This window comes from Nerophis lumbriciformis, linkage group LG08 (assembly GCF_033978685.3).
Source record: "Nerophis lumbriciformis linkage group LG08, RoL_Nlum_v2.1, whole genome shotgun sequence".
Taxonomy (NCBI): Eukaryota; Metazoa; Chordata; class Actinopteri; order Syngnathiformes; family Syngnathidae; genus Nerophis; species Nerophis lumbriciformis.
In genome coordinates, this window is record NC_084555.2 from 50508908 (window position 1) to 50532907 (window position 24000).

The following is a 24000-nucleotide window of genomic DNA, read 5'->3' on the forward strand; positions in this document are numbered from 1 at the left end:
AGACATAGGGAGACCCGAAAATAATACATTAATGTAATCGAGACGTAACGGACGCATGAATAATGGTCTCAGCGTCGCTAGTGGACAAAATGGAACAAATTTTAGCGATATTACGGAGATGAAAGAAGGCCGTTTTAGTAACACTCTTAATGTGTGACTCAAAGGAGAGAGTTGGGTCGAAGATAATACCCAGATTCTTTACCGAGTCGCCTTGTGTAATTGTTTGGTTGTCAAATGTTAAGGTGGTATTATTAAATAAATGTCGGTGTCTAGCAGGACCGATATTCAGCATTTCCGTTTTCTTGGCCTCTGATTTACTAATGGTTTCTAATGTAAAAATGTGTAGACCAAATATTACATTTCAACATTTCTGTCAGCAAAGACTTGCTTCAGCCTGCAACACAGTAATTTTGATAGTAGGCTATTATAGCTAATATAGACACTTAGGTCATGCGTTGCCTTCAATATAAGACTTATATAAGACTTTTCATTTTTTGCGGCTCCAGACAGATTTTTATTTTTGGTCCAATACTTGCCAACCCTCCCTGCATGAGATTCTGGGTATTTGTTCTGTTGTGTTACGGTGTGGACATACTTGCCAACCCTCCCGAATTTTCCGGGAGACTCCCGAAATTCAGCGCCTCTCCCGAAAACCTCCCGGGACAAATATTCTCCCGAAAATCTCCCGATTTTCAGCCGGAGCTGGAGGCCACGCCCTATCCAGCTCCATGCGGACCTGATTGAGGACAGCCTTTTTTCAGACGGGAGGACAACAGGGTGACAAGAACTAAATCATCCAGACTAGAGATAAATTGTATTATTATGTTTATGTTACCTAAAAATTTATATATTTATTAAATAAAAAAAAATAAAAAATAAACATTTTTACTATATTTTGCTAAAAACATCAAAATTAATTGTATTTTTATTTGTATTTTTTCTGACTCCTTATTACATCCAGCCATAGAATTATACATTAAAATAAACATATTTGAAATAATTAATTTTAAATTATCATAATAATTCATTTAAAATGACCATATTTAATTATTAAAATAATTGCTTGTTTATCAACAGCTTTAGCATTTTATTCATTACATTTTTAAGCTCTCAGAAGCCAAGTTATGTTATATTCCTTAATATTTATTTATGCAAGTTTGAAGTATCAATTATCTAAACACAGTTTTGTTTGCATATTTTATATATATATATATATATATATATATATATATATATATATATATATATATATGTCTTAATAAGGTTATCCAAAAAATAGTGCTCGATACCGTAGTAGAGCGCAATATATATATGTGTGGGAAAAAATCACAAGACTACTTCATCTCTACAGGCCTGTTTCATGAGGGGTTCCCTCAATCATCAGGAGATTTTAATGGGAGAATTCACATACCATGGTTTATATAGGGCACAGAGTGGGTGGGTACAGGCTGGCGTAGGGGCGTGGTGATTGGCTCATGTGTTACCTAGGAGGTGTTTCCGTCTGTGGCGGCATGCTGATACAATTTCGCTGCGCTTGTTGAGGGATGACAGGTCTGGACGGTATATAATAAACAGTTTCTCCTTCAATGTCCTTGCGTGTTACCTTAGATTGGTAAACAACTGATGTTTGTAAGCACCCCCCGTTGAGAGGGCAATCAGGTTTCTTGCGGCAGTTGCAGCCTTTGTTGGTTTTGGGGTCGCTCTGTCCGGGGGCCGACGGCTCATTTGCAAATTGTATCAGCATGCCGCCACAGACGGAAACACCTCCTAGGTAACACATGAGCCAATCACCACGCCCCTACGCCAGCCTGTACCCACCCACTCTGTGCCCTATATAAACCATGGTATGTGAATTCTCCCATTAAAATCTCCTGATGATTGAGGGAACCCCTCATGAAACAGGCCTGTAGAGATGAAGTAGTCTTGTGATTTTTTCCCACACATACATATATATATATATATATATAATATTTGACTTGGTGAATTCTAGCTGTCAATATACTCCTCCCCTCTTAACCACGCCCTGCCCCACCCCCGACCACGCCCCCACCCCCCACCTCCCGAAATCGGAGGTCTCAAGGTTGGCAAGTATGAATATGGCTCTTTCAACATTTTGGGTAAGAGGCTGGGTACACACAGGACACAAACAACCACTCACACTCATAATTACATCTATGGATGATTCACAGCAGGGATATGCAATTACATTAATTTTGGGGGCCACATTTACACGATTTCAAATGGCTATTATTCTTATTTTGTATATTCCAGAGACTTGGAGAGCCAGCGTCCTCTGCAGTAGACATTTGATTTTGGTCTGTTTATTTGATCAGATTTACAGGAGCACTCTTGTTTTTTGTGGCCCTCCTACAAAAACAAAAGCTGGATCATCTCTATGAATCTGAACCGAGCAGGCCACCAATGCTAAAAAAGGGAGGACTTCACATGGAACCTTGAGGAACACCACTAGTAGAACAAAAGACTACTAACAACAGCAACAACTTGTTTACATATTTTACATTACAATAACAATTTTTAACTGCAAAAGAATAAATCCCAAGTTTGGACCCCAGCGTTCTGTTTGCTGGCCAGGTTAAATGTCAATGCAAGGACCTTCCAATGTGTTTAGTGGTCCAAGTCCTGCTATACAACTGCAGCACTCTCCAGTTTTTAGGATTTTGCTGCAAAAAGGTCTGAACTGAACTTGGGACGCCAGTTGAGTTTAGAGTCGCTAACATACATTACACTTGTGAGGAAGCCAGCAAAAACACAAGCATTGGGAGAACATGCAAACTCCTGAGAATGAGGCAGATGCAATGAAATTCAACACAAAAATGGACTGAATGTGTTTCTAATGATTATGCTCTTTAAGGCGCATGAACAGGGTAAAGAAAAGTCAACAAATGTCAGAAAGGAAAGAATGGGGGTTGATTTATAAAGTCCACACTATTTACTTGTCCTTTAACATTTACATTTCAGGGGAAAAAAACAGCCGTAAAAGAGATATATCTTAAAAAAAACAATCACCAACTGTAATATGGTTCCAATTTAATAAATGATAAAGCATCTTACAAAAGAGCTGCAGCACAGCATGAAAAGTATGGCAACTGTGAAAAGCGATGTTCTCAGATGTCGTCAGAAGAAAGAAGCCAACAAGTCTTTATACAGTGCTGCTTGTGTGTCAGCTGACAGCTTCCTCATTTAGACTCCTACTTATAGCCCAGACTCACATTCAGACGCTGCAGCACGATCCACACCAAGACAAAGTGAGGTGACGCTTGACCTACGACAAAGAAACTCATTTTTTCTTTTTCTCGTCTTTCTTGGCGCCGGCGTCCGTTTTGTCCTTCTCCTTGTCCTTCTCGTCTTTTTTCTCCTTGTCGTCCTTCTTCTCCTTCTTGCCTTCGTCCTTCTCCTGGCCTTCTTTCTTCTCTGCGTCCCGGTTAGATATCTTGTTGTTGATCAGGTTGTGCAGAGCCACCACGGAGCGTATGAGCGAGGCCAAGTAGACCACCAGCATTTGGTCGTTGGTCTTAAGGTAGAAGGCTTTGGTGAACTCCTGCAAGGACAACAACAACAACAACACCATCACTGTCAGAGGCAGGTCTTCTTCTGGGACAACACCTGACCTGAGATGAAAGCTCAGGTTTACAAAAAACACCTACATTTACTTCAGTACACCTTAAACAGACTTGGGCAAATATTTGGACTCGGGGGCCACATCCAGAGAAAATAAATGTGTTTGGGGGGTCAATGTATATGTGTGTATAAATGATATATATATACACATTTAGCTGTATAATATGTGTGTATAAATTATATATATATATATATATATATATACACATTTATCTGTACAGTATGTGTAGAAATATGTACACATTTAGCTGTACAGTATGTGTGTATAAATGATATATATACACATTTAGCTGTACAATGTGTGTATAAATTATATATATATACACATTTAGCTGTACAGTATGTGTGTATAAATGATATATACACATTTAGCTGTATAGTATGTGTGTATAAATGATGTATATACACATTTAGCTGTACAGTATGTGTGTATAAATGATATATATACACATTTAGCTGTACAATGTGTGTATAAATTATATATATATACACATTTAGCTGTACAGTATGTGTGTATATATTATATATATACACATTTAGCTGGACCGTATGTGTGTATAAATATGTACACATTTAGCTGTACAGTATGTGTGTATATATTATATATATATACACATTTAGCTGTACAGTATGTGTGTATAAATGATATATACACATTTAGCTGTACAGTATGTGTGTATAAATGATATATATACATTTAGCTGTACAGTATGTGTGTATAAATATGTACACATTTAGCTGTACAGTATGTGTGTATAAATGATATATACACATTTAGCTTTACAGTATGTATGTATAAATGATATATACACATTTAGCTGTACAGTATGTGTGTATAAATATATACACATTTAGCTGTACAGTATGTGTGTATAAATGATATATACACATATAGCTGTACAGTATGTGTGTATAAATGATGTCTATACACATTTAGCTGTACAGTATGTGTGTATAAATGATATATATAGACATTTAGCTGTACAGTATGTGTGTATAAATGATACATATACACATTTAGCTGTACAGTATGTGTGTATATATTATATATTTACACATTTAGCTGTACAGTATGTGTGTATAAATGATATATATACACATTTAGCTGTACAGTATGTGTGTGTAAATGATATATACACATTTATCTGTACAGTATGTGTGTATAAATGATATATACACATTTAGCTGTACAGTATGTGTGTATAAATGATATATATACACATTTAGCTGTACAATGTGTGTATAAATTATATATATATACACATTTAGCTGTACAGTATGTGTGTATATATTATATATATACACATTTAGCTGGACCGTATGTGTGTATAAATATGTACACATTTAGCTGTACAGTATGTGTGTATATATTATATATATATACACATTTAGCTGTACAGTATGTGTGTATAAATGATATATACACATTTAGCTGTACAGTATGTGTGTATAAATGATATATATACATTTAGCTGTACAGTATGTGTGTATAAATATGTACACATTTAGCTGTACAGTATGTGTGTATAAATGATATATACACATTTAGCTTTACAGTATGTATGTATAAATGATATATACACATTTAGCTGTACAGTATGTGTGTATAAATATATACACATTTAGCTGTACAGTATGTGTGTATAAATGATATATACACATATAGCTGTACAGTATGTGTGTATAAATGATGTCTATACACATTTAGCTGTACAGTATGTGTGTATAAATGATGTCTATACACATTTAGCTGTACAGTATGTGTGTATAAATGATATATATAGACATTTAGCTGTACAGTATGTGTGTATAAATGATACATATACACATTTAGCTGTACAGTATGTGTGTATATATTATATATTTACACATTTAGCTGTACAGTATGTGTGTATAAATGATATATATACACATTTAGCTGTACAGTATGTGTGTATAAATGATATATATACACATTTAGCTGTACAGTATGTGTGTATAAATTATATATATATATACACATTTATCTGTACAGTATGTGTGTATAAATATGTACACATTTAGCTGTACAGTATGTGTGTATAATTATATATATATATATACACACACACATTTAGCTGTACAGTATGTGTGTATAAATTATATATATATATACACACATTTAGCTGTACAGTATGTGTGTATAAATGATATATACACATTTAGCTGTACAGTATGTGTGTATAAATTATATATATACACATTTAGCTGTACAGTATGTGTGTATAAATGATATATATACACATTTAGCTGTACAATATGTGTGTATAAATTATATATATACACATTTAGCTGTACAGTATGTGTGTATAAATGATATATATACACATTTAGCTGTACAGTATGTGTGTATAAATGATATATATACACATTTATCTGTACAGTATGTGTGTATAAATTATATATATATATATATATACACATTTATCCGTACAGTATGTGTGTATAAATATGTACACATTTAGCTTTACAGTATGTGTGTATAAATGATATATATACACATTTAGCTGTACAGTATGTGTGTATAAATGATATATATACACATTTATCTGTACAGTATGTGTGTATAAATTATATATATATATATATACACATTTATCTGTACAGTATGTGTGTATAAACATGTACACATTTAGCTTTACAGTATGTGTGTATAAATGATATATATACACATTTAGCTGTACAGTATGTGTGTATAAATTATATATATATACACATTTATCTGTACAGTACGTGTGTATAAATGATATATATACACATTTAGCTGTACAGTATGTGTGCATAAATGATATATACACATTTAGCTGTAAAGTATGTGTGCATAAATGATATATACACATTTAGCTGTACAGTATGTGTGTATAAATTATATACACATTTAGCTGTACAGTATGTGTATAAATGATATATTTACACATTTAGCTGTACAGTATGTGTGTATAAATGATATATATACACCTTTAACTGTACAGTATGTGTGTATAAATGATATATATACACACATTTAGCTGTACAATATGTGTATAAATTATATACATACACATTTAGCTGTACAGTATGTGTGTATAAATGATATATATTTATACACATTTATCTGTACAGTATGTGTGTATAAATATGTACACATTTAGCTGTACAATATGTGTGTATAAATGATATATATACACATTTAGCTGTACAGTATGTGTGTAGAAATATGTACACATTTAGCTGTACAGTATGTGTGTATAAATGATATATACACATTTAGCTGTACAGTATGTGTGTATAAATGATATATATACATTTATCTGTACAGTATGTGTGTATAAATATGTACACATTTAGCTGTACAGTGTGTATAAATTATATATATATACACATTTAGCTGTACAGTTTGTGTATAAATGATATATACACATTTAGCTGTACAATATGTGTGTAAATTATATATATATACACATTTAGCTGTACAGTATGTGTGTATAAATGATATATATACACACATTTAGCTGTACAGTATGTGTGTATAAATTATATATATATATATATATATATATATATATATATATATATATATATATATATATACATTTATCTGTACAGTATGTGTGTAGAAATATGTACACATTTAGCTGTACAGTATGTGTGTATAAATGATATATATACACATTTAGCTGTACAGTATGTGTGTATAAATGATATATATACACATTTAGCTGTACAATGTGTGTATAAATGATATATATATATACACATTTAGCTGTACAGTATGTGTGTATAAATGATATATATACACATTTAGCTGTACAGTATGTGTGTATAAATGATATATACACATTTAGCTGTACAGTATGTGTGTATAAATGATATATACACATTTAGCTGTACAGTATGTGTGTATAAATTATATATATATACACATATTTATCTGTACAGTATGTGTGTATAAATATGTACACATTTAGCTGTACAATATTTGTGTATAAATGATATATACACATTTAGCTGTACAGTATGTGTGTATAAATGATATATACACATTTAGCTGTACAATATGTGTGTAAATGATATATATACGCATTTAGCTGTACAGTATGTGTGTATAAATTATATATATACACATTTAGCTGTACAGTATGTGTGTATAAATGATATATATACACATTTAGCTGTACAGTATGTGTGTATAAATGATATGTACACATTTAGCTGTACAGTATGTGTGTATAAATATGTACACATTTAGCTGTACAGTATGTGTGTTTGGCTCCCTTTTTTCCAGGAACACTAATACCAAAAGTCACAATGTCCCATAGAATTCTAAAAAAGTTATGACAGACCACCTCAAAAAAACTGGAATGGAATTTTAGTTTTTTACTGAATGGGACACCCAAAATGTACATGAAAATGAGAACGTGGGATTTATAATATTATCTATGAATAATAAAAGACTGAATATTAACAACACATGAACATCTTTTACTTTTCAGACCAGCTCCTCCATAGACATATTTTACTATCAAGCAAAACACAACACAAATGTAACAAACAGCAAGATATGAATGCAAAGTGTAATAAAAACCTACAATATGATAAATTATCACTTTTATGCAGTAATTTGTTGTAAAAATCTGCTTCCACATCTGTTCCTGACACATATGTTTGGGGCTGGCTGCTCTGAAAACAAGCCCCGCCCACTCTGCTTTGTTCCTGGTCTGAGCTGCTGTGACGTAGATTACCGTAATAACTCCTATAACACTCAAAAGTGCAGATTTCAACCATTGAAATACTTTCTACAGTTCAAGACTTCCATCCATCCATTTTTTACCGCTTGTCCCTTTTGGGGTAGCGGGGCCTATCTCCGCTGCATTTGGGCGGAAGGCGGGGTGCACCCTGGACAAGTCGCCACCTCATTATGGTCATTTAAAAACAGTTTTGATGTTAAAGGTCTAAAAGAAATGATGTAAAACGTCTGGCGGGCCGGACTGAAAATCTAAATGGGCTGCATTTTGCCCAGGTCTGCCTTATAAGAAAGACTAGTATCTGCATCCATACTGCGCTCTGCTGGTCAACAGAGAAAGTGCAGGTCAAGGGTAACTAACGTGACATTCCGCCATCAGCGTGTGAATGTGATGTGTAGTAAAACGCTTTAGGGTGTCATTCCAAGTATAATAACACACTATATTAGTACAGACCATTTAGCATGATCTTGCTGTTTAAATATGAGTACTTACATAACTATGCTCGTGTTGCTGACATTCGTGTCTTCCTGTTTCTCTCAAACATAAAGAAGTTGTGTGATATACAGGTAAAAGCCAGTAAATTAGAATATTTTGAAAAACTTGATTTATTTCAGTAATTGCATTCAAAAGGTGTAACTTGTACATTATATTTATTCATTGCACACAGACTGATGCATTCAAATGTTTATTTCATTTAATTTTGATGATTTGAAGTGGCAACAAATGAAAATCCAAAATTCCGTGTGTCACAAAATTAGAATATTACTTAAGGCTAATACAAAAAAGGGATTTTTAGAAATGTTGGCCAACTGAAAAGTATGAAAATGAAAAATATGAGCATGTACAATACTCAATACTTGGTTGGAGCTCCTTTTGCCTCAATTACTGCGTTAATGCGGCGTGGCATGGAGTCGATGAGTTTCTGGCACTGCTCAGGTGTTATGAGAGCCCAGGTTGCTCTGATAGTGGCCTTCAACTCTTCTGCGTTTTTGGGTCTGGCATTCTGCATCTTCCTTTTCACAATACCCCACAGATTTTCTATGGGGCTAAGGTCAGGGGAGTTGGCGGGCCAATTTAGAACAGAAATACCATGGTCCGTAAACCAGGCACGGGTAGATTTTGCGCTGTGTGCAGGCGCCAAGTCCTGTTGGAACTTGAAATCTCCATCTCCATAGAGCAGGTCAGCAGCAGGAAGCATGAAGTGCTCTAAAACTTGCTGGTAGACGGCTGCGTTGACCCTGGATCTCAGGAAACAGAGTGGACTGACACCAGCAGATGACATGGCACCCCAAACCATCACCCAACCATGCAAATTTTGCATTTCCTTTGGAAATCGAGGTCCCAGAGTCTGGAGGAAGACAGGAGAGGCACAGGATCCACGTTGCCTGAAGTCTAGTGTAAAGTTTCCACCATCAGTGATGGTTTGGGGTGCCATGTCATCTGCTGGTGTCGGTCCACTCTGTTTCCTGAGATCCAGGGTCAACGCAGCCGTTTACCAGCAAGTTTTAGAGCACTTCATGCTTCCTGCTGCTGACCTGCTCTATGGAGATGGAGATTTCAAGTTCCAACAGGACTTGGCGCCTGTACACAGCGCAAAATCTACCCGTGCCTGGTTTACGGACCATGGTATTTCTGTTCTAAATTGGCCCGCCAACTCCCCTGACCTTAGCCCCATAGAAAATCTGTGGGGTATTGTGAAAAGGAAGATGCAGAATGCCAGACCCAAAAACGCAGAAGAGTTGAAGGCCACTATCAGAGCAACCTGAGCAGTGCCAGAAACTCATCGACTCCATGCCACGCCGCATTAACGCAGCAATTGAGGCAAAAGGAGCTCCAACCAAGTATTGAGTATTGTACATGCTCATATTTTTCATTTTCATACTTTTCAGTTGGCCAACATTTCTAAAAATCCCTTTTTTGTATTAGCCTTAAGTAATATTCTAATTTTGTGACACACAGAATTTTGGATTTTCATTTGTTGCCACTTCAAATCATCAAAATTAAATGAAATAAACATTTGAATGCATCAGTCTGTGTGCAATGAATAAATATAATGTACAAGTTACACCTTTTGAATGCAATTACTGAAATAAATCAAGTTTTTCAAAATATTCTAATTTACTGGCTTTTACCTGTATTACGTTCAGAGTTAGTGTATTGAAAAAGGAATAAATCACACAATAGCACTTCTTGTGTAGTTCTGCAGGAGTGCAAAAACACTGCTGCAGACACACAAAGTTGTGTCTAAAGCTGGGTATACACAAAGATAAACAGGCTGTTTCTATCTTGATTATACCACTTCCCACTCAAAATGGAAAATGCTTGATTATTTTATGTCTTATAAAATTGTCTTATGGGTTTGTCTTGTAGTGTCAGGTGTGTCTTGAGGGATTTGTCCCGATGACTGAATCTAAAAGAGGTCGGTCGACTGTCTAAACCAGGGGTTCCCATTACGTCGATCACGAGCTACCGGTCAATGGTGGAGGGTGTGTCAGTCGATCGCCTGCCAGGCATTCAAAAATAGACCTAAAAATGATCGATCATCAACCTTCACCAAGAGCACGTAGGGCTGTGAGCGCACCTGTTTTTATTAGCACACACAAATTGGCACAATCAACCACGGTTGAATTTCAGCTGTGCGTGTCAGCCTTCAATAATGAAAACAGGCGTTTAGGAAATAAAAGACAATTAGGCCAAACGCAATAATTGAAGGCACATCTTAATATGTATAATTAAACCTTAATTAAGCAAAAATATTGCTCCGGCCCAGCTGCACAAAATAATAATATAAATCCATTTAATAAAGTCAAAGTACAAATAAGGCAACAAAAGGAGTATCCCACAATTCTTTTTTGTAAAGTAAATTTGTACAGCCGATATGAGTATCTACAATAACAATATGATTTGCCTGAGAAGCTAGACAGGACACAAAAATAAAAATATATATTTTTAAGCAAAAATATGATTTATTCGATTACTCGATATAATCGATTGGGATATTCGATAGAATACTCTATAGCTGCAGCTCTAATTGCAACTAGAGATGTCCGATAATATCGGCCTGCTGATATTATCGGCCCGATAAATGCTTTAAAATGTAATATCGGAAATTATCGGTATCGATTTTTTTTATTATCAATATCGGTTTTTATTTTATTTTTTATTAAATCAACATAAAAAACACAAGATACACTTACAATTAGTGCACCAACCCAAAAAAGCTCCCTCCCCCATTTACACTCATTCACACAAAAGGTTTGTTTCTTTCTGTTATTAATATTGTGGTTCCTACATTATATATCAATATATATCAATACAGTCTGCAAGGGATACCGTCCGAAAGCACACATGATTGTGCGTGCTGCTGGTCCACTAATAGTACTAACCTTTAACACTTAATTTTACTAATTTTCATTAATTACTAGTTTCTATGTAACTGTTTTTATATTGTTTTACTTTCTTTTTTATTCAAGAAAATGTTTTTAATTCATTTATCTTATTTTATTAATTTTTAAAAAAAGGACCTTAATTGTATTAATTTTTAAAAAAAGGACCTTATCTTCACCATACCTGGTTATCCAAATTAGGCATAATAATGTGTTAATTCCACGACTGTATATATAGGTATCGGTTCATATCGGTATCGGTAATTAAGAGTTGGACAATATCGGAATATCGGCAAAAAAGCCATTATCGGACATTCCTAATTGTAACGCTACGTGTTTGACATTTTTTAAGCCTTTATCGTGTCCGAAAAATGACAGTTTTCCTTTTATGTGGTATTAATGAGATTTAAAGGACTGTTATTAGTCCCATGTTGATGTAATAAAACCTCTTTCTTGTTTGGAAGATACATACAATTGTAACTGTAATTTCTCCCTGCACATAATACATATTTAATAAGGAGTTTGGATGTACTATTCATTTATGTAAAATGTTCATTTAATGTAATATTGCCTGACAAAAAGTGATTCAATGTAATATTTTGATATTTACACGTCGCATATTTACACACGCATGTTTGACTAGAATACCCTTATGAGCATTACATATATCAAAATCAAGTACCTACCGTACTGTTTACTTGTTGAAATACCCTTTTTAGAGCTAAAATCGACCCAAGCGACCACTTTGCCGTCGTCAGCCAGAGAACTTTGATTTTGGGGCGGCAGCGGTAAAGTTTACATCCATGAAGGAAAGAAGAAAGCCAATTAATTTTTATAACTGAATAAATTTACATATGCTTAAACATTTGTTTTCTTTTATATCATTTTTTTAATGATTTAAGTAGCGTTTATGACAACCTTTTTCCAAAACAAATAGAATGTTAGATATAAAAGGATAATGCATACCGTACATTTATCATTTGTTTTCAAAACGGTTACAAAAAAGTGGGAACCCATTTTGAAAATGCCAACACTGGTACCCCACATAGATTCCAGCGTGAAGGCTAGATTTAGGACAACACACTTACAATACAGTATTGTGGGACCTCTGAGACACTTACATATTGGTTATAAAGTCTATATGTGAACTTTAACTTTTTTTTCTCCACGTGCCTTCGGGCAGATACAATGTCAAATAAAATGTCATAATGTAGGCTGACAGTATTTCATACATCCTAAAATAATATTCAGGAGTAAGCACTTACCAGGAGATTGACGTCTGGCAGCAGGTTGAAGACGTCCTGCAGCTGGTAGATGATCTGGTGGTTGATGGGAAGTTTCCCCGCCACCACCCTTTCCAGGTACGAGCGAATGTCCAGCAGCTTGGAGTTGAGCCCCTTCAAACCGTGGACCTGGTTCGTGATGCGCTGCGAAAGCGTGCCCACTGTGGTGTCCTTAATGTCTCTGCAAGCGGCATTTAGCAAATACGAGAACCTTTTAATTGCAAAGTAGTTTAGACGGGATCATCAGCTCCTCTGCTGTTTGCAGCCAAGTAGCAGGCACAGGTTTGCCTGAATCACTTTACGAGGCAAGTAATCGACAATCTAATCTAATCTTACCATGAATTGATTACGTGGACCCCGACTTAAACAAGTTGAAAAACTTATTCGGGTGTTACCGTTTAGTCATCAATTGTACGGAATATGTACTGTACTGTGCAATCTACTAATAAAAGTTTCTTTCAATCAATCAATCAATCAACATGGGGATTCCTCTACCTGAGTAAGTGCTCAACTCCCACTTCTTCTGCCTCCTCTGCTCCAATCTCACTGGTGACGTGTTCAAAGGTCTTAGAAGTTGGTGTTCCATCCTAGAAATAGTAAATTGCTGCAATTAAAATACAATCAAAACCAATTTGTATCAAATAGTGTTTATTTATTTGCCAGTCAAATCAATAACCATATTTTCCGGACTATAAGGTGCACTTAAAATCCTTTTTCCCCCTCAAAACTCGACAGTGCGCCTAATGTACGGAACAATTCTCTAATGCTTGCCGACCTCGAAGCAATTTTAGTTGGTACATGGTGTAATGACAGGTGTGACCAGTAGATGGCAGTCAAACATAAGATATGGAGTAGACTGCAATATGACTCAAGTAAACACCAACATTTCATATGTTCCATTGAAAATATAGAACATTACACACAGACACAAAAATCTATCAAAATGTTTTTATACAACTTTGGTAAGCTATGAAGCCGCACCGCTTGATAGATTGTCGGCGCATTAAACAAATAAGTATTATTATGGTGTGTTTATAAGGTAAGACATTATCTGGTGTTTTGTTTCGCAATATTATGCAAAAACAACTTTTCTTACCTTCTGGAACCTGCTGATCTGTATAAATCCTGAAAAATTGCGCGCGTCCACCTTTGTAGTCCGTGACGACACCGTAGTCGATAAGCTTCTTTATCTCTATCTTCTTGTTATGTGACATTCATCCTCCGCTTTTGCCATTTATAATATGAAGTAGTGTAAAGTTCTTACTTGTATCTGTCAGTAAACTCGCCACGAAGGCACTAAAACATACCGGTGTAGTGAGTTTACATTATTCACCCAAGGAACTTTAGTTATTAGAGAATTCCGATCGGACGGTTTTTCACGGGACATATTTCCTGGATGAGGAGATGCTGCTCCGTTATTGATTGACGTAAAGTCTGAATGTCATTAAAACAGTTAGCGCCATCTTTTGACACTTCTTCCACTCCCGTCCTTGCACGCTACACCGCTACAACAAAGATGACGAGGAGAAGACGCTGCCGAATGTGAGCCAAGTGAATAACACCGCCCACAAACCGGCGCATCCGGAAGCGACTGTGAGAAAGCGGCTTGAGGATGATCTGTAAAACATCATCTATGCAACATTTTGACCAAAGAACCACCATTACATGTTAAGTAGACCACAAGGAAATCTTTTCTATTTAGAAAAAAATTATAATAATATGACTCCTTTGTTGAGCCCTATAATCCGGTGCGCCTTATATATGAAAAAAGATCAAAAATAGACCATTCATCGGCAGTGCGCCTTATAATCCGGTGCGCCTTATGGTCCAGAAAATATGGTACGTGGTTTTAATTGTATATTTGAGTCAATTAAGTGGTTTTAACTGTACGTTTCAGATATTGTCACAAGAACATTCAATGAATCTTCACTTACATCATGTATTTCTTCTACAGAGATGTATGCTTCTGTGGGAAGACCAAGGTCTTTAGGCTTTACATCAATAATAACTAACACCTGGGAGAAAGAACAAATGTGTTAGTAAATAATGTAGTAAGAATACAAAAAATTTAAATACCCAAAGCTACATACTGAATTGGTACAGTACTGCTTGATGAGCTCGTTGATGGCAATGTCGTTCTTATGCAACTTCGGCCCTGTGTGGTACCATCCAACGATTCTTTCTCTGGCTAAAACAAAAATTAAATAATGACGTAAGCAGGTGTTTAATGCAGGCCAAAAACTTTTTTTTTAATCTTACCGTTGACTTTCTTGAACATGCCATACATGTTCTCCAAGTAGTCGTGGTCCAGGAACCACACCGAATCATCTCTGTCGTCCTCATCAAAAGGTACTGCAAAGAAACAAAACACTTTAGATTACCGTATTTTCCGCACCATTAGCCGCACCTAAAAACCACAAATTTACTCAAAAGCTGACAGTGCGGCTTTTAACCCGGTGCGCTTTATATATGGATAAATATTAAGATTCATTTTCATAAAGTTTCGATCTCGCAACTTAGGTAAACAGCTGCCATCTTTTTTCCCGGTAGAACAGGAAGCGCTTCTTCTTCTACGCAAGCAACCGCCAAGGTAAGCACCCGCCCCCATAGAACAGGAAGCGCTTCTTCTTCTACTGTAAGCAACCACCCGCCCCCGGAAGAAGAAGAAAAAACGCGCGGATATCACCGTACGTTTCATTTCCTGTTTACATCTGTAAAGACCACAAAATGGCTCCTACTAAGCGACAAGGATCCGGTTCATGAAAAGACGCAATCTCTCCATCCGCACACGGATTACTACCGTATTTCACAGCAACTGATATTCCTGTGAACCGCACTGTGGAACGGGAGCACGTACGGTGAATATTCGCACCACAGGGAATGAGAAGTCATCCTTCACTGTGGTTCTAGCTTGCCATGCTAACTTCCAACCATGGTGATATTCAAAAGGAAGACCTTGCCAAAAGAGACCTTTCCAGCCGGCGTCATCATAAAAGCTAACTCGAAGGGATGGATGAAGAAAAGATGAGCGAGTTGTTAAGGTAAGTTTAAGTTTACGCGAAGAGGCCGGGTGGCTTTTTTCACGCAGCTCTGTCCATGTTGATATATGTATGTTTGTGATTGCACATTTGCGTACATTTTGGGAGTGAACAGAGTTGTTAGAACGCTGGTTTTTAATATATTATTAAAGTTTGACTGACCTATCTGACTGTTTTTTTGACATTCCTTTAGCGCAGTTAGATGCGGCTTACAACACGGGGCGGCTTATTGGTGGACAAAGTTTTGAAATATGCCGTTCATTGAAGGCGCGGCTTTTAACCCAGGGCGCCTTATGGTGCGGAAAATACGGTAGATTATTTCAAAGGGGACAATGCAATTTCATAAAACACGTGACTACACATGGTTAAAAAAAGCCAGAATTAGCCAGAAGGCTAGTTTTCATCTGTAGGCCCCTGGCCATGATGTAAAAAAGGGAGTAAATTTACAATTTAAAAGAAAAAGAAAAGAAAGGGAGAAAAAAAGCACACAATACATTAGGGATGTCCCGATCCGATATTTGGATGCGTATCGGCAAGGCATGGGAAAATGCCGATCCAGATCCAGTTTAAAAAAAACTCTGGTCCGTGTTTTCCAACGCACCGATTTAATTAATACATTCCACTTTTCTGCTGTTCCCTAAGCTCCGTTCCGCATTTTCCAGCACACCTTCAGCACATCCACAGGTCTGTGGATTCTAACGCAGTTGCTTTTAGCTGCTGGCATTACACGACAGGCTCTTCTCACTCTTTCCTGTGTCTCCCTCTTACAGACAGCGAGCGCACCTTCTTACACACGTCACATACTGTCACGTCATATACGTATACGCCCTCTCCCAGCAGAGAGCGAGGTAGCAGCACGGCTAACGTTAGCTGTGATGCTAGCGCAGCCGCTAAGGTGCGCGCCTGCTCAAGCGTCCTCTGCGCACGGCAAATCTATGCCACGCACAAAATCAAATAAAAAAATAAGCGCATAACAATTTTCGACACACGGACACGACAGAGAAAACAGTTTTCGTCATCATTGTTCAAATATTGTAAGGTCTGTCGAGACGCTTATCTCCATTCGGTGCCACACGTCCACACCATCGCCGAGGCAAACATTTCCACGTCAACACCGTATGAAAAAAATTGTGATTTTTTTTAGTTGTGATTTCCCTCTCTGCATGAAGGTTTAAAAGTAGCATATATTAATGCAGTATGAAGAAGAATGTTTTAATGTAGACATGCAAGCCTTGAAAGAAAAATGTGAAAATCAAGACTACATTTCCTGCAAATGGGTGCATTTCTACCCTATATTTTAATTTTAGATTTATTCTCATATCAAACTCTTTTAGTTGTCTTTTTGACACTTACCTCCGGCGCCCCCCTCCACACCCTGGATTATAAATAATGTAAATAATTCAATGTGATTATCTTGTGTGATGACTGTATTATGATGATAGTATATATCTGATAGTATATATCTGTATCATGAATCAATTTAAGTGGACCACTGGAAAAACTTATTGGGGTGTTACCATTTAGTGGTCAATTGTATGGAATATGTACTTCACCGTGCAACCTACTAATAAAAGTCTCAATCAATCAATCAAAACACATAGAATCATCATACTGCTGTGATTATATGCATCAAGTGTTCATTCAAGGCTAAGGCAAAATATCGAGATATATATCGTGTATCGCAATATGGCCTTAAAATATCGCAATATTAAAAAAAGGCCATATCGCCCAGCCCTAGTTTCAATTATGCCATTTCTGTTTGTCATGTATAATTTTGTCTATTTTGTGTTTATCCTTGAATAAACAGGTCAGTTTCTTGTTACCAACCATTGTGTATTATTCAAACTCCTCTAATTCAGCTGGCTAGTTGTTATCAAGAGTACTAAAACCCCTTTCAACATGATTCTGACAACTAAGTAGGCTAAATAACTTTAAACTTTAATACATGCTCGGATAGGCCATTATCGGTCAGTATCGGTATCGGTCAGTATCGGATCGGAAGTGCAAAAACAATATCGGTATCGGATCGGAAGTGCAAAAACCTGGATCGGGACATCCCTACAATACATATACAATATGATAAAAAAATAAAATCATCACAACTTAACATTTATCTTAGCATCAAAACAGGCTCATCTTTTAGTGCAGGCAGCTATAGGTGTTGATAAGCCACATTTTCACATTTTTTGTTAAGGTCTTGTACGTTGTGAGCAGTTAAACCTCCTCAGGTACTGAGTTCCACACATTTGCGCTCCTTACTGACCAGGCTGACTTACTGAAAGCTCTCCTGCGCAGAGGAATATAACAGTCACCTCTGACAGAGCCTGGAGTGACACGCTCACGGCTGTTTCTTTGACTGATGAACTCTGCCAGAGGATCTGGAGCCAACTCATGCAGTACTTTATAGGTCAGTTTTAAGTCTGCAAATGTGTGAAGACTGTCCCAGTTTAAAATACTGTTTTTTTAGAATGGCACAGTGATGATAGTGCCTAGGTTTTTTATCCATAACCTTAATTGCTTGTTTGTACAAGATTTCCAATGTTTTTTTTTTTTTAACTCTGACCAGCCTGTGACCAGCTGGTAAGGCAATAGTTGAAGTGGCTGAAAATCCTCGAATGCAAATACAATTTTGTAGCTTCAGTTGACATTTCATTTCGAATTGCACAGAAATTTGCGAGGTTATCACCAGACCTATGTAAGCGTCAATATATACCTTGATGTTGCAGAAAAAAAGACCATATGTTTTTTTAACCGATTTCCGAACTCTAAATGGGTGAATTTTGGCGAATTAAACGCCTTTCTATTATTCGCTCTCGGAGCGATGACGTCACAACATGACGTCACATCGGGAAGCAATCCGCCATTTTCTCAAACACATTACAAACACCGAGTCAAATCAGCTCTGTTATTTTCCGTTTTTTCGACTGTTTTCCGTACCTTGGAGACATCATTCCCCGTCGGTGTGTTGTCGGAGGGTGTAACAACACGAACAGGGACGGATTCAAGTTGCACCAGTGGCCCAAAGATGCGAAAGTGGCAAGAAATTGGACGTTTGTTCCGCACACTTTACCGACGAAAGCTATGCTACGACAGAGATGGCAAGAATGTGTGGATATCCTGCGACACTCAAAGCAGATGCATTTCCAACGATAAAGTCAAAGAAATCTGCCGCCAGACCCCCATTGAATCTGCCGGAGCGTGTGAGCAATTCAGGGACAAAGGACCTCGGTAGCACGGCAAGCAATGACGGCAGTTTGTTCCTGCAGACGAGCGAGCTAAACCCCCTGGATGTCTTGGCTCACACCGTCCCTTATCCCACCGAAGATGATCGAGAGAAGAATATCGACCCTAGCTTCCCTGGCCTGCTGACATCAACTCCAAAACTGGACAGATCAGCTTTCAGGAAAAGAGAGTGGATGAGGGTATGTCTACAGAATATACTAATTGATGAAAATTGGGCTGTTTGCACTCTCAAAGTGCATGTTGTTGCCAAATGTATTTCATATGCTGTAAACCTAGTTCATAGTTGTTAGTTTCCTTTAATGCCAAACAAACACATACCAATCGTTGGTTAGAAGGCGATCGCCGAATTCGTCCTCGCTTTCTCCCGTGTCGCTGGCTGTCGTGTCGTTTTCGTCGGTTTCGCTTGCATACGGTTCAAACCGATATGGCTCAATAGCTTCAGTTTCTTCTTCAATTTCGTTTTCGCTACCTGCCTCCACACTACAACCATCCGTTTCAATACATGCGTAATCTGTTGAATCGCTTAAGCCGCTGAAATCCGAGTCTGAATCCGAGCTAATGTCGCTATAGCTTGCTGTTCTATGCGCCATGTTTGTTTGTGTTGGCATCACTATGTGACGTCACAGGAAAATGGACGGGTGTTTATAACGATGGTTAAAATCAGGCACTTTGAAGCTTTTTTTAGGGATATTGCGTGATGGTTAAAATTTTGAAAAAAACTTCGAAAAATAAAATAAGCCACTGGGAACTGACTTTTAATGGTTTTAACCCTTCTGAAATTGTGATAATGTTCCCCTTTAAACTAGATTATTTTACACAATTTGCCAATATGGGATATAAAGGAAAATTCTGAATCTATTATTAACCCAACATATTTATATTGGCTGACAATTTGTATTCTTTCTCCATTAACATGTATGTCGGGGGTCAGATGATACTTTTTTTGTTTTGGTTCCATACATGCCTACAGTTTTAGAAAGGTTTAGCTGCAGCACTCCTCCAACCAAGTTGTAACATAGGACATTGTTTTAGTGAGTTTAGCAGCAACAATGAAGGAAGAAAATCGTGTCGTCTGCATACATTAAGCATTCAGCTTCAGGACAAACAGTGGGCAAATCATTCATATAGAGCAGGGGTGCTCATTACGTCGATCGCGAGCTACCGGTCGATCTCGGAGGGTGTGTCAGTCGATCACCAGTCAGGCATTAAAAAAATAGTCCTAAAAATGAGCGATCATAAATCTTCACTATGACGTCACTTTCGTCACTTGATTGACATTCACGGCACCCGAGGGTCTTCTGAGATGACGCTGGCTGCTGCCAGCTCATTAAAATTACCGACTGGAAGGCGAGAAACACTTTATTTCAACAGACTCTGGCGCCGTACCTGTCGTCAAAACGCCAAAGACCGACTGCACAGTTGCGCTAACAAAATAAGAGTCTCAGAAAGCTGGCGTGCACAAGCTCGCAAGCTACGGAGTTTGTCGACAATGTATTTCTTGTAAAGTGTATACAAAGGAGTACGGAAGCTGGACAAATAAGATGCCAAAAACCAACCACTTTCATGTGGTATTGGACAGAAAGGAGGACTTTTTTTCTCCTCCATTCGAAAATGCGGACGTCATCAGCACCACTGTCTGATTCCTATCAATGCAAGTCATCAGAATCAGGTAATACACCAACTTATATTCTTGTTTTCATGAAAGAAAGGAATCTATATGTGTTAAACATGCTTGTATTATCTTTTAACACCTTTAACTTATTAACAATATTAACTATATGTGTTAAACATGCTTGTATTACCTTTAAACACCTTTAACTTGTTAACAATATTAACTATATGTGTTAAACTTGCTTGTATTATCATTAAACACCTTTAACTTATTAACAATATTAACTATGTGTTAAACATGCTTGCATTATCATTAAACACCTTAAACTTGTTAACAAAAACATATATTTCATAAATAAGTAAATATAAATTATATATATGAATGAGGTAGATCCCCACGACTTGATCAATTGAAAAGTAGCTCGCCTGCAGAAAAAGTATGAGCACCCCTGATATAGAGGCTAAATAAAAGGGGGCCTAATATTGACCCCTGAGGGACTCTGGAGGTTAGCCTAAGAAAGTCAGATCTGCAGTTAACTGATACAGATTGTGTTTCATCATGCAGATGCGATTCAATCCAGCTCACAACATGTTGAGAGAAGGTAAGCTTGGTAAGAAGAACATAATGATTTATTGTATCAAATGCTTTCCTGAGGTCCAAAAACACCGCCCCTACAACTCCACCCTTATCACAATAATAATCAGTGTTGGGACTAACGCGTTACAAAGTAACGCGTTACTGTAACGCCGTTAGTTTCGGCGGTAACTAGTAATCTAACGCGTTTTTTTTTTATATTCAGTAATTTAGTTACCGTTACTACATGATGCGTTACTGCGTTATTTTACGTTACTTTTGATGTAGTATCGGCTAGAAACAGAAGCGCTGCCGTTCTTCTGAATCTTCCTCTGTCACAAGCCGGAGAGAAGAAAAGAGGCGCGGTCTATGTGTGTGTGGGTGTGGGGAGGGGAGGCACACAAGTGATCCGCGGTTTGATATATGAAACAAAAAAAAAAGTTGTTGGCACGTTCAGTCCACACACAGCGTGGTCATGGCGAGCGGAGTAACGGAGGAGCTTGAACGCCCCGCGCCATTGAATCGGTGTGTTTATAGGTGCAGACTCGGTTGTGCAAAACGAGGGTTTTAAACACATGCTGAACGTGCTTGAACCACGTTACGACATCCCGTCGCGCACCCACTTCAGCAATAAGATTGTGCCAGATCTTTATGAGCAGGAGAAGAAAAAAGTTGTGGATGAACTATCCCGAGCATCATCTGTTGCGCTCATGACAGACGGGTGGACGTCTAGGGGAACTATAAGCCCTCACTTCATCACAGCAGACTGGGAGATGAGAAGACACGCCCCCTCTACGAGAGTCACCTTGCGCAGGTACTGACACAAGCAGTGGAGGAATGGAAGATAAAGATATCCCAGTCACACGTGATAATGCCAAAAATCAAATAATTACAGAGAATGAGGCAGGACTGGGACCACAGATAGGTGCTTTGCACATGTAGTGAATTTGGCATCCCAGAAGGGAATCTCAGTCAATAGGATGGAGCGCCTCTTTGGGAGGATCAGGAAGGAGGTTTCCTACTTCCACCCAAGCACAACAGCTGCTCATGTGCTTAAGACAAAGCAAGAAATGCTAAAGCTGCCTGCTCATACATGATGTCCCAACGAGGTGGAACTCCACTTATGATATGTTGGAGCAGCAGGCAGCTATATACTCTGCATTGACCCACAACACCCTGAAGACAAATGTCACCCTGTCTGATGATGATGTGAGAGTGGCAGATGAGGTCCTCCAGGTGCTTAAACCCCTCAAAAGTGTTACATCTCTACTGAGCACTGAAACTTCACCATCTGTGTCAATGATCCTGCCACTGAAAACAATGATTCTACAATCCATGGCTCCGAGTGTGGAAGACAGTAGCATCACTCCAGATGTCAGGCTTTATTTCACTACCTATGTTTCAAGGAAGATGATGTGCCTTCTTATGTTGCACTTAAACTTGTTTTTTATTAATGGTCATTGGTCCAAGTTTAAAGAAAAGAGGAATGCCTTTTTATGTTGCACTGATTTTCATTAATTATGTTAAAAGGAAAATAAAAATGCATGTCAAGTTGATCAACAGATTGTATTATTCTCCAGTGCAATAACAGTACTGAAATGAAGGCTAAAAGGGCATTAATGGGAGCTTTAAAAAAAAAAAGAAAAAAAAAAGAAGTAACTAAATAGTTACTTTTCACAGTAACGCATTACTTTTTGGTATAAGTAACTGAGTTAGTAACTGAGTTACTTTTGAAATAAAGTAACTAGTAACTGTAACTAGTTACTGGTTTTCAGTAACTAACCCAACACTGATAATAATACGTGAGGGATACTTGTCAACACTCACCTGCGAAGCTATTTGACACATCAAGAACTTTCTTATGCCACGACCCCAAGAGGACTCCAACCACTCTCTTCTGGTTGCCAACTTTCCCTATTCTGTGGAGCAAGAAGGCACAGAATCAGCACAATAAGTGACCATCCTCATCAGCATTATTTACCCTTTGGTCAAGACGAATGCTACATGTTAAGCTAACGAATCTCGTGTTATTAAACCACCACCCATGTACGAAGACACGGTGTCAACCGTGCTCACAATTTCCGTATACAGGTTTAATAACGTCAATAAGATCATGATAATATCCACTTATAAAGGCAAATGTGTGTGTATTTGTGACGACGCGACTAAGCTAACTAAGCTAACCATTCATTGTCAACGGCGCTCTGACTCAGCACGGCTAACGTTAGCTTAGCCGAAGCGTTGTCGCCATTTCATCGACAGTAGCGAGCCCCGCGGCCGACAAACACGTTCCAATGGACTCACCTGTTAAAATGGTCGACCACACTGAGTAAAACCAGCGGGTGAACGACCACATTTTCTACCGCTAACTCCGGCATTTTTGCTGTTCAGGAGGACGGCGCACGAGCCAACTCTAAACAACGACTGCGCCTGCGCCGCACTTTCGCAGACGTCACTTCCGTATACGTCAGACGTCACTTCCGT

General features: G+C 37.6%; 1 protein-coding gene across 1 annotated transcript; it reads right to left on the reverse strand.

Moving 5' to 3' along the window:
* Nucleotides 1–2916: 2916 nt before the first annotated feature.
* Nucleotides 2917–23986, reverse strand: psmd7 (proteasome 26S subunit, non-ATPase 7). The gene is made up of 8 exons (XM_061969173.1): nucleotides 23821–23986; nucleotides 23344–23435; nucleotides 15310–15402; nucleotides 15141–15238; nucleotides 14985–15065; nucleotides 13546–13637; nucleotides 13033–13231; nucleotides 2917–3559 (listed from the first exon to the last, which is right to left on the reverse strand). Exons 1-8 carry the CDS (start codon nucleotides 23892–23894, stop codon nucleotides 3299–3301), a joined length of 990 nt encoding a protein of 329 aa, XP_061825157.1. The 5' UTR covers nucleotides 23895–23986; the 3' UTR covers nucleotides 2917–3298.
* Between the last annotated feature and the right edge of the window lie 14 nt (nucleotides 23987–24000).

Coding starts and splice junctions, on each gene's coding strand:
- psmd7 (XM_061969173.1), bottom strand. CDS start 23,894: ATGCCGGAGTTAGCGGTAGAAAATGTGGTCGTTCACCCGCTGGTTTTA. Junction 15,403..23,343: donor TGTGTCAAATAGCTTCGCAG/GTGAGTGTTGAC, acceptor GTTTCTTTGCAG/TACCTTTTGATGAGGACGAC. Junction 3,560..13,032: donor TGCCAGACGTCAATCTCCTG/GTAAGTGCTTAC, acceptor TTGTCCTTGCAG/GAGTTCACCAAAGCCTTCTA.